Here is a 10,852-nt window from a genome sequence, read left to right as displayed (position 1 = left end):
CTTTGCTCGTCCTCGAGCAAAAGAAGAAAGAAGGGAGTGGAAGAAGAAGAAAAAATGGAGGAGATGGAAGTGTATTAGTAGTTCGGCTACTAGGGGGAAGAAGTGTTTGTGATGTGTGAAATTGAGGGTGGTAAGGAGGGGTATTTATAGGGTAAGGGGGGAGGGAATCCGTGTGGAAAGGGATGGGTTTGGGAGGGAAATGTTTTGAATTTGATTGGTAAGGTAGGTGGGGTTTTATAAGGGGTTTTTGGGGAAGAGTGGATGGATGTGAGTGGTGGAGAGATTATGGGGAAGAGGGTAGGATTTTATAGGTGAATGGTGTTTGGGGAAGTGTTATGGAAATGTGTGAAGAGGAAAGAGAGTGAGTTGGGGTAGGTGGGAATCTTGTGGGGTCTACAGATCTTGAGGTGTCAAGGATTTCTCATTCTTGCACCTTTCTGGCGTTTAAACACCCTCTATGTGCCATTTCTGGCGTTAAATGCTAGGCTGATGCTCTTTTCTGGCGTTAAAAGCCAGTCTGGCTGCCAATTCTACCATTTAACACCCAGAATGCTGTCAGACTGGGCGTTAAATGCCCATTCTGCTACCCTTACTGGCGTTTAATGCCAGCCAGACACCAGACACCCTTTTTTGGTGTTAAACGCCAGTTTGGCTGCCAATTCTGGCATTTAACGCCCAGAATGTTGCCATTTTGGGCGTTAAATGCCCATTTTGCTATCTTTATTGGCGTTTAAATGCCAGTAAGCTCGTCCTCCAAGGTGTGCTATTTTTTATGCTATTTTTTATTCTACTTTAATTCTGTAGCTGTTTTTGTGACTCTACATGATCATTAATCTAAAGAAAACATAGACTAACACTAGAAAATAAAATGAGAAAGTAATTAATATAAATAAATAAGATTGGGTTGCCTCCCAATAAGCGCTCCTTTAATGTCAATAGCTTGACAGGAAGCTCTTACAGAGCTTCACAGGTGCTTAGAGCATGATTGTGGCCTCCTGATACCAAACTTAGAGTTTGAATGTGGGAGCTCTGGTTGACTCTATATTGAGAGAATAGGATAAAGCTTTTCATGTTTCTTCTCCATGTTTACAGAAGAAGATCCTTGAGTCTTAAACACAAGGTAGTCCTCATCAATTGAAGAACTAGCTCTCCTCTGTTCACATCAATCACAGCCCTTGCTGTGGCTAGGAAGGATCTTTCAAGAATGATGGATTCATCCTCCTCCTTTCCAGTGTCTAGGATTATGAAGTCAGCAGGGATGTAGAGACATTCAACCTTCACTAAGACATCCTCTACAAGTCTATAAGCCTTTTTCATTGATTTGTCTGCCATCTCTAGTGAGATTCTTGCATCTTATACCTCAAAGATTCCTAGTTTCTCCATTACAGAGAGTGGCATGAGGTTTATACCTGACCCCAGGTCACACAGAGCCTTCTCAAAGGTCATGGTGCCTATAGTACAAGGTATTAAGAACCTTCCGGGATCCGGTTTCTTCTGAGGTATTTTCAGCTGAACCAAGGCATTCAGTTCATTGATGAGCAATAGAGGTTCATTCTCCCAAATCTCATTACAAAATAACATGGCATTCAGCTTCATGATTGCTCCTAGATACCGAGCAACTTGCTCTTCAACAATATCTTCATCTTCTTCAGAGGAAGAATACTCATCAGAGCTCATGAATGGCAATAGTAAGTTCAGTGGAATCTCTATGGTCTCTGTATGAGCCTCAGATTCCTTTGGTTCCCCATTAGGGAACTTCTTAGTGGTCAGTGGATGTCCAGTGAGGTCTTCCTCACTGGAGATCACTGCCTCTTCCTCCTGTAGGTTCGGCCATTTCGGTTATCTTGATGGCCTTGTACTCTTTCTTTAGATTCTCTTCTGTATTGCTTTGGAGAGTACTAGGAGGAGTTTCAGTAACTCTTTTGCTCAGCTGACTCACTTGTGCCTCCAAATTTCTGATAGAGGACATTGTCTCAGTCATAAAACTGAGAGTGGCCTTAGATAGATTAGAGACTATGTTTGCTAAGCCAGAGGGGTTCTGCTCAGAATTCTCTGTCTGTTGCTGAGAAGATGATAGAAAAGGCTTGCTATTGCCAAACCTATTTCTCCTACCATTATTATTATTGAAGCCTTGTTGAGGCTTCTGTTGATCCTTCCATGAGAAATTTGGATGATTTCTCCATGAAGGATTATAGGTGTTTCCATAGGGTTCTCCCAGGTAATTTACCTCTTCCATTGCAGGATTCTCAGAGTCATAAGCTTCTCCTTCAGAGGAGGCTTCTTTAGTACTGCCGGATGCAGCTTGTAATCCAGTCAGATTCTGAGAAATCATATTGACTTGATGAGTCAATATCTTGTTTTGAGCCAATATGGCATTCAGAGTATCAATTTCAAGAACTCATTTCTTCTGAGTCGTCCCATTATTCACATGATTTCTTTTAGAAGTGTACATAAACTGGTTATTTGCAACCATCTCAATGAGTTCCTGAGCTTCTGCAGGTATTTTCAGATGAAGAGATCCACCAACAGAATGGTCCAATGACATCTTGGACAATTCAGACAGACCATCATAAAATATGCATATGATGCTCCATTCTGGAAGCATGTTAGAAGGACACCTTTTGGTTAATTGCTTGTATCTTTTCCAAGCTTCATAGAGAGATTCACCTTCCTTCTGTTTGAAGGTTTAGGCTTCCACTCTAAGCTTGCTCATCTTCTGAGGTGGAAAAAATTTGGTCAAGAAAGCATTGACCAACTTGTCCCAAGAGTTCAGGCTTTCTCTAGGTTGTGAGTCCAACCATATCTTAGCTCTTTCTCTTACAGCAAAGGGGAAAAGCATAAGTCTGTAGACCTCGGGATCAACCTTATTGGTCTTAACAGTATCATAGATCTGCAAGAACTCAACTAAGAACTGATGAGGATCTTCCGATGGAAGTCCATGAAACTTGCAATTCTGCTGCATTAGAGAAACTAATTGAGGCTTAAGCTCAAAGTTGTTTGCTCCAATGGCAGGAATTGAGGTGCTTCTTCCATAGAAGTTGGAAGTTGCTGCAGTATAGTCACCAAGCATCTTCCTTGCATCTCTGGCATTATTGTTGGGTTCGGCTGCCATGTCTACTTCTTTTTCAAAATTTTCTGTAAGGTCCTCTCCAGAGTGTTGTGCTTTAGCTGCTCTTAGCTTCCTCTTCAAAGTTCTTTCAGGTTCAGGATCAGCTTCAACAAAAATATTTTTATCCCTGTTTCTGCTCATATGAAAAAGAAGAAAACAAAGGGAGTGGTGGAATCCTCTATGTCACAGTATAGAGATTCTTTGAGGTGTCAGAAGAAAAGAAGAATAGAGGAACGAGGTAGAGAGAGAATAAGAAGAATTTGAACACAAAGGGAGAGAGAGGGTTCGAATTATAAGTAGAAGAGAAGTGTTAGCAAATAAATAGAAAGAGATGAGAGAGAGAGAGTATTCGAAAATTAAAACTAAAATAATTAGTTAATTAAGAAAAATTTTGAAAAAGTTGGTTAGTGAAATTCGAAAATTGGAGGTGGAAAAGTGGTTAGGTGGTTTTGAAAAAGATAAGAAATAGTAATTAGTTGAAAAAGATTTGAAAATAATTTTGAAAAGATAAGAAGTTAGAAAAAGATTTTGAAATCAAAATTTTAAAAAGATATGATTGAAATTTATTTTGAAAAAAGAGTTAAAAAGATTTTATTTTTAAAATTAAAGTTGATCACTTGACTAACAAGAAACTAAAAGATATGATTCTAAAATTTCAAAGATTGAACCTTTCTTAACAAGAAAGTAACAAACTTGAAATTTTTGAATCAAAACATTAATTGTTAGCAAGGATTTTTGAAAATATAAAATAAGGTTAAGAAAAAGATTTTTGAAAAATTAGTTTGAAAATTTTCAAAAAAATTGAAAGATGAATGTTTAAAATATGTTTGATGCAAAAAGTTATGAATTAAAACATGAAAAATTGAAAAAATTTGAATTGGGAACAAAATTACCTCCCTTGTGTCATCTTGGTGTTAAACGCCCAGAATGCTATCCATTCTGGCATTTAATGCCCACTTGGCTGCCTCTCTAAGCGTTTAACGCCCAACCAGATACCCTGACTGGCGTTAAACGCCAGGAATCTTTCTTTACTGGGCGTTTTTCTAAACGTCCAGAATGCTGTCGTTTCTGGCGTTAAACTCCCAGAATGATACCTTTACTGGCGTTTTAACGCCAGTGAGCTCTTTTTCTCTGTAATTCCTCTGCTTTATGTTCTGATCCTTCATTTTTTTGTATTATTTACTGAAAAGATATATATTTTTTATTTTTTATTTTTTTTATTTGAAATTTTGACTAATGACTAACAAGAAACAACTAAATTTAAAAAAAAAATTTGACCAAGTCAACTCAAAATTTCGAAAATTATGAGAAGAAAAAGAAAAAGATATTTTTTTAGGTTTAATTACTCTGCAGGTCCCTATAGTTTTATCGAATTTTCAATTAGGTCCCTATACTTTTTTTCTTTTCAATTGGTTCCCTGTATATTATTTTTTTTTTCAATTTAGTCCTTGTTAACGTTAAACGACAAAAAACTGTTAGTAAATTGTGAAATTACTTGTATACCCTTAGGGACCCAATTGAAAAGAAAAAAAGTATAGGGACCTAATTAAAAATTCGATAAAACTATAAATATTCAATGAAAGATATTCCTATAATCCCTATTCAATGATTCTACAACATAAAAGATATTCCTATAATCCTTTTTATTTTGTTACTATCATTCTTTTGCTTGTGTACCCTTAATCAATCTAAGTACAAATATGAGTTTCTTAAAACATTTTTCTCTAGTAATATATTATGGTTCAAATGATACATGAGCTGATGAGCATTCTTAAAACAATTGGCCCAAATTCTTATGGTTCAATTGCTCGGTTTAGTTGCTCCATCTTGAATTCGACACAAGTTTCCGATCAATACTCATGGATTATCTTCAAGATAATTGTTTGAATTGTCAACTAAAGAGTAATCATGGATTAAACCATACACACATTTTGTTATAAAAAACACTACATTATACATGTTGGGCAAAGAGCAATAATGAAATACTTCTCATAATGAATGAAATTGTTTCTATACCAATCATTTCCATTATTTTGTTGAATGGAACAAGAAGAAATACAGATTTGGACAAAGTTATGTTCCCACCATAGGAACATAATGTAAAAGTAAAGGGACTAAATGAAAGTAAATTTAGAAGTAAGAAAAAGCATCATCAGAGGGGGATGATCCTAGAAATAAAATCTATGATTCCCAAATATGCAACCCAAGTAAAAGTCAAGTTTGTAGTTGTGGCTGTTTTGTTAATAGCTAGCTATACATGTGGCTGCTACAACAATGAGTTATCAAGAAGAAAACTTGCTGCTTCACATTTTGCAGTATAGTTGTGCTTTGAAGAACAGTACTTCCGATGCACCCCTGTAAGTTTCCCTGACCCAGCCTTCTGGTGGAAACTAACCATTAAACTCGTAAGTTAGTATCAATTAACAAGTTCGTAATTTTAACCATATCAATGATCATCATTATAATAAGAGAAATGAGAGTTTTTAACTATGAATTTTATCAAGCATGTTGCTACCTTTCTGTCTGCTTGTGCTGCCTTTAGGAACCTTCTAATGAAAACATATGCTGTTGGAACAGACATGTTAAAGTACAATGTGTTCAGCATCAACTTCTCCTGAAAGGGTTTATCAGACAAAAATAAACAAATAAATATCAGTTTATTTTCTCTATAAATGCATGAATATATGTTAAGATAGTAGTACTAAACAAGGAAAACATATATTACCATATCCAGAACTTCATTCCTTTAATTCCTTTGGCTCAATTAATTGACTACACAAAAGATAAGAAAATATAACAAACACCACAAGTAAAGAGCAATTACATTGCTCATTGCTACAAAGGTTTTGCCTCTTTCCTACTCCACAAAACCAGCAAACATGGTTAAGAAAAACTAATTGAAGCTTGCATAGCAGACCCAATAAAGGGATCAATGAGTAATCCACTAATCCTAGCTCAAATTGGGGGCGCAAAGCATCACATAACATGATATGAAATCAAATATTAAGGCATGAAGTAAAAAAAAAGATTTATCATGATAAGAAGCTTCACGTCTTCAATGGTTAGTGTTACTTCAAGATTTGTCATAAACTTGCCACCATGATGTATGTCTATGGTGAAATCTGAGTCCCCCATCACTACAGGTATTAAAAACAGAAACATAATCCATTTAAAAAACATCATCACAGCCACAACAATCAACATTCAAGAATAAACACAATTTATCATTAGCAAAATTAATTTATATTTCAATTCCCCCTTTAACAAAATCCATGCATAGATATTCAACCAATGTCATTTTTATAAAAAATAAAAATAAAATTAGCATACACATCAAATTTTAAAACTAACAAAAGAAGCTTTTTTTCTTGACCTGTTTTCAGAGAGAACGCTTGAGTTCCGGGAGATGGAGCAGACGCACAATGCGGGGGCGGGAGGCTAGGCGCTACGAGACTCTGATCGATACGGCGCAGCGACGGTGATGGGCTTCACTGCGATGGACGGCGATGGGGAATGCGCTGACCACCTCCGAGTGAAACAGAGTAGAGCAGATCGGTTCACAGGGAAGGTGGTGACGAACGGCAAACCACCAAGCGTTCCTTGTAGAAGCCCCCAGCGATGGATGTTGACGACGGCCTAAAAGAGGGGAAGCAGAGGACGACTTATCGCGTTCTCCATAGAGAACGTAGGGTTTCTTTTTTAACTTGTGATAAACTGCAAGGGGTGATTTGGGTATTTTGGAATAATGCATAGTTTTTCAGCTAGTCACTCCAATCAAATTTAAAGAATATTCGTTTTTTACTAAGAATATTCTGTTAACTTTAACGTTATACACACGACAGGGACTTAATTGAAAAAAATTTCACGTATAGGGACCCAATTGAAAAGAAAAAAAGTATAGGGACCTAATTGAAAATTCGGTGAAACTATAGGGACCTGCAAAGTAATTAAACCTTTTTTTACTTTTGAATTTTCAATGAGGAGAGAGAAAAACAACAAAATGAAACAAAACATAAAATTTTAAGATCAAAACAAAGAATGCATGCAAGAGCACTTTGAATGTCAAGATGAACACCAAGAACACTTTGAAGATCATGATGAACATCAAGAACATATTTTTGAAAATTTTTTAAGAAAAGAAAGACATGCAAGACACCAAACTTAAAAATTTTAATGTTTAGACACCATGAATTTGAAAATGCACAAGAAAAATAAGAAAAGACACCAAATAAGAAAATGTAAAGATCAAACAAAGAAAATCATCAAGAACAACTTAAAGATCATGAAGAACATAATGCATGAATTTTCGAAAATTTTAAGAAAATTAAAAAAATAGAATTGACACCAAACTTAAAATTTGACACAAGACTCAAACAAGAAATACAAATTTTTTTTTGTTTTTATGATTTTATTAAATTCTTTTGTATTTTTCGAAAATAAAAATAAAAAGCTTAAACATAAAATAAAATTACACAATCCAAGCAACAAGATGAACCGTCAGTTATCCAAACTCGAACAATCCCCAGCAATGGCGCCAAAAACTTGGTACACGAAATTGCAATCACACTTTTGCAACTCCGCACAACTAACCAACAAGTGCATTGGGTCGTCCAAGTAATAAAACCTTACGCGAGTAAGGGTCGATCCCACGGAGATTGCCGGCTTGAAGCAAGCTATGGTCATCCTGTAAATCTTAATCAGGCAGATTCAAATGGTTATGAGGTTTTGATAATTAAAAGATAAATAAGACGTAAATTAAAATAAAGGTACTTATGTAATCCATTGATGGGAATTTCAGATAAGCGTTTGGAGATGCTTTGTTGCTTCTGAACCTCTGTTTTCCTATTTTCTTCATCCAATCATGCATGCTCCCTTCCATGGCAAGCTGTATGTTGGTGGATCACCGTTGTCAACGGCTACCATCCATCTTCTCAGTGAAAATGGTCCAGGTACGTTTCTGCACGGCTAATCATTTGTCGGTTCTCACTTGTGTCGGAATAGGATCTCTCTATCCTTTTGCACACTGTCACTGCGCCCAACATTCGCGAGTTTGCAGCTCGTCACAGTCATCCCTTCCCCGATCCTACTCAGAATATCACAGACAAAGTTTAGACTTTCCAGATCTCAAGAATGCTGCCAATTGGTTCTAGCCTATACCACAAAGGTTCTAACCTCACGGACTCGAATGCTCTGTTGTCAGGAGAGGCAAGTCAAATCCGTGGATCAGAGACCCAAGAGATTATACTCCGGCTGTTGTCCAATGACTACGTTGAACATCATGTAGACCGCTTGTGGTTGTTAGGCACGCGGCTCTTGGCTAAGCGAGTAACGATAGTGGGTGATTGTCATGGGTCACCCCTTCATTCTGACTTAACTGAATTAAGTACGAGAGTATATCTTGGAGAAAAAGTAGGTGTGAATTGAAAGAAAAACAATAGTACTTACATTAATTCATGAAGAACAGCAGAGCTCCGCACTTTAATCTATGAGGTGTAGAAACTCCACCGTTGGAAAATACATAAGAGAGAAAGGTCTAGGCATGGCCAAATGGCCAGCCTCCCTCAAAGTGAAAAATGGCATAAGCTCCAATACAATAGTAAATGGTGCTATTATACTAAACTAGTTACTAGGGTTTACAGAAAATAAGCAACTAAGTACAGATAGTGCATAAATCCACTTCCGGGGCCCACTTGGTGTGTGTTTGGGCTGAGCTTTGAAGCTTTCACATGCATAGGCCACTCTTGGAGTTAAACGTCAGCGTGGATGCCAGTTTGGCCGTTTAACTCCAGTTCTGGTGCTAGTTCCGGCGTTTTACGCTAGAAAATGGTCTCTGGTGGGCATTTGGACGCCAGTTTGGGCCATCAAATCTCGGGCAAAGTATGGACTATTATACATTGCTGGAAAGCTCAAGATGTCTACTTTCCAACGCAATTGAGAGAGCACCAATTGGGCTTCTGTAGTTCTCGAAAATTCACTTCGAGTGCAGGAGGGTCAGAATCTAACAGCACCTGCAGCCCTTTTTCAGCCTCTGAATCAGACTTTTGATCAGGTCCCTCAATTTCAGCCAGAAAATACCTGAAATTATAGAAAAACACACAAGCTCATAGTAAAATCCAGAAATATGATTTTTGCATAAAAGCTAATAAAAATATTTTAAAATGTCATTAAAACATGCTAAAAACTATGTAAAAACAATGCCAAAAAGCGTATAAATTAACTGCTCATCAGGTGTTAACTATCGAAAGCACCCAAACCCTTAATAGAGTCTTCTTCATAATTGTATTGCAACTTTCTCTGGAAAAACAAAATAATCATTATAACCACAATAAACAATACCCACCGAAAGCATTATCTGATCCATCAAATATAACTCATAACGGTTAGGGCTAATATACCTTTAGTCGTTGCTTCTTGATTTCCGACATCTTTGAAGGGGACTTCGCACCAGACTCTTGTAGCGTCGTTGCTATTTTTTTTACTTCACCAAATTCAACATAGATCTTCCTAATAATTTCATCAATGTCGTTGGTCACAATGTCACCGTCCACATCATCAGCGATTGTTATCTTTTTTACCTTGTCTTCTTTGCTGTGACGTGTTCACTCTTCTCTTGGTTTGACTTACCCAATAGATTTGCTTCCCTGTAACCCCCTCTTCTGAGTATATGACATTCCTCTTGCATCGTTGTGCATATTCTGACTACAAGATCTCCAACAAAGTTCTGTGATCTAAAATTGCCTTTTTAAGCCTTTTTATCTCCTCCACCTGTGCATCCACTATAGATGTGGTTGCTCTGTCAAAACAAAGAATGATCTATTATATCAAGAATGATTCACTTAGATTCAACGAATGTTACATTCTCTGTTAAGCTTTCAACTTTTGTTGGTTTAAAACACTTACCTCGCATTTGGTAGAAAACACTCATGATGACATCATCCGTGGGTGAAACCTCATCGTTGTTAGCTGCTATCTTCTCCTTGCATTCCTCCACAACGGAGTTCTCGGAAGATGTTATGTTTGGTGGAATATTCTTTCTGCCACCCTTACCATGCTTCTTCCTCTCACCCATGAGACACCCTTACCATGTTATTATTCGCTACACGCTTAACAACGGCAAAATGATTGACTTGACATCATTAAAAGATATCTATTGAAAAGAAATTTCACATTGTTTAAATTTAAATTGATCTTCACATCCATTAAGGCCATCCTAGAGCCAACAAATTATTTTCCTTGATCTAGCTAAAAGGTTACACAACTCACTTTGAATTAATTTACACAAGTGCCACTGATTTTCAAATTTATTTAGGCACGTTGATTCTAATTTTTCAACATTATAATTTGTTTTATCAGCCTTTCAACATTAGACTAATCATTTTCAACATATTAGAAAAATTGACTTGATTTCTTAGGATTTTTTTTGTGGAGGTGAGATGGGTGATTTTCTTTGTCATTATAATTTTAAGGGTATTTTAAAATTGTGGAAGATATAGAAATCATTGGATTTGATTTATGTACTTCAAATTTTTAAATGTTTTAAAGTAAAAATCAGAGAGTTTGATTTTTGTATCCCAAATTGAATGGTGCAATATTTGAGATTCACACTCCAATCCATAATCCAAAAAAAAAAAAAATACTATCATTAACCCAATATACAAAACAAAAAGTAAAATTTTCATACTCTAATTAACCACATTTTCATAACATGAGTTTCACACTATATTAATTGAATCTTTTTTTACT

At 36.4% G+C, this 10,852-nt stretch overlaps 1 protein-coding gene and 1 long non-coding RNA gene across 2 annotated transcripts; both read right to left on the bottom strand.

Moving 5' to 3' along the window:
* Positions 1-5,375: 5,375 nt before the first annotated feature.
* On the bottom strand, positions 5,376-6,244 carry LOC130975448 (G2/mitotic-specific cyclin-1-like). The gene is made up of 5 exons (XM_057900245.1): positions 6,182-6,244; positions 5,914-5,966; positions 5,835-5,853; positions 5,625-5,723; positions 5,376-5,489 (listed from the first exon to the last, which is right to left on the bottom strand). The coding sequence occupies exons 1-5, from the start codon at positions 6,242-6,244 to the stop codon at positions 5,376-5,378; spliced, it is 348 nt and encodes a 115-aa protein (XP_057756228.1).
* A 2,310-nt stretch (positions 6,245-8,554) lies between these two features.
* LOC130977152 (uncharacterized) lies at positions 8,555-10,181 on the bottom strand. Its single transcript, XR_009084863.1, has 3 exons — positions 10,010-10,181; positions 9,505-9,902; positions 8,555-9,184 (listed from the first exon to the last, which is right to left on the bottom strand). It is a non-coding gene; the product is annotated as an uncharacterized LOC130977152 (long non-coding RNA).
* Positions 10,182-10,852: the final 671 nt, after the last annotated feature.

The sequence above is a fragment of the Arachis stenosperma genome, chromosome 4, assembly GCF_014773155.1.
Source record: "Arachis stenosperma cultivar V10309 chromosome 4, arast.V10309.gnm1.PFL2, whole genome shotgun sequence".
Taxonomy (NCBI): Eukaryota; Viridiplantae; Streptophyta; class Magnoliopsida; order Fabales; family Fabaceae; genus Arachis; species Arachis stenosperma.
The sequence above is the reverse complement of the archived record's forward strand: the minus strand, read 5'-3'. Positions and strand labels throughout refer to the sequence as shown.

Coding starts and splice junctions, on each gene's coding strand:
- LOC130975448 (XM_057900245.1), bottom strand. CDS start 6,244: ATGGGGGACTCAGATTTCACCATAGACATACATCATGGTGGCAAGTTT. Junction 5,967..6,181: donor AGTTTATGACAAATCTTGAA/GTAACACTAACC, acceptor TTTGTGGAGTAG/GAAAGAGGCAAAACCTTTGT. Junction 5,490..5,624: donor CAGCACAAGCAGACAGAAAG/GTAGCAACATGC, acceptor AGTTTCCACCAG/AAGGCTGGGTCAGGGAAACT.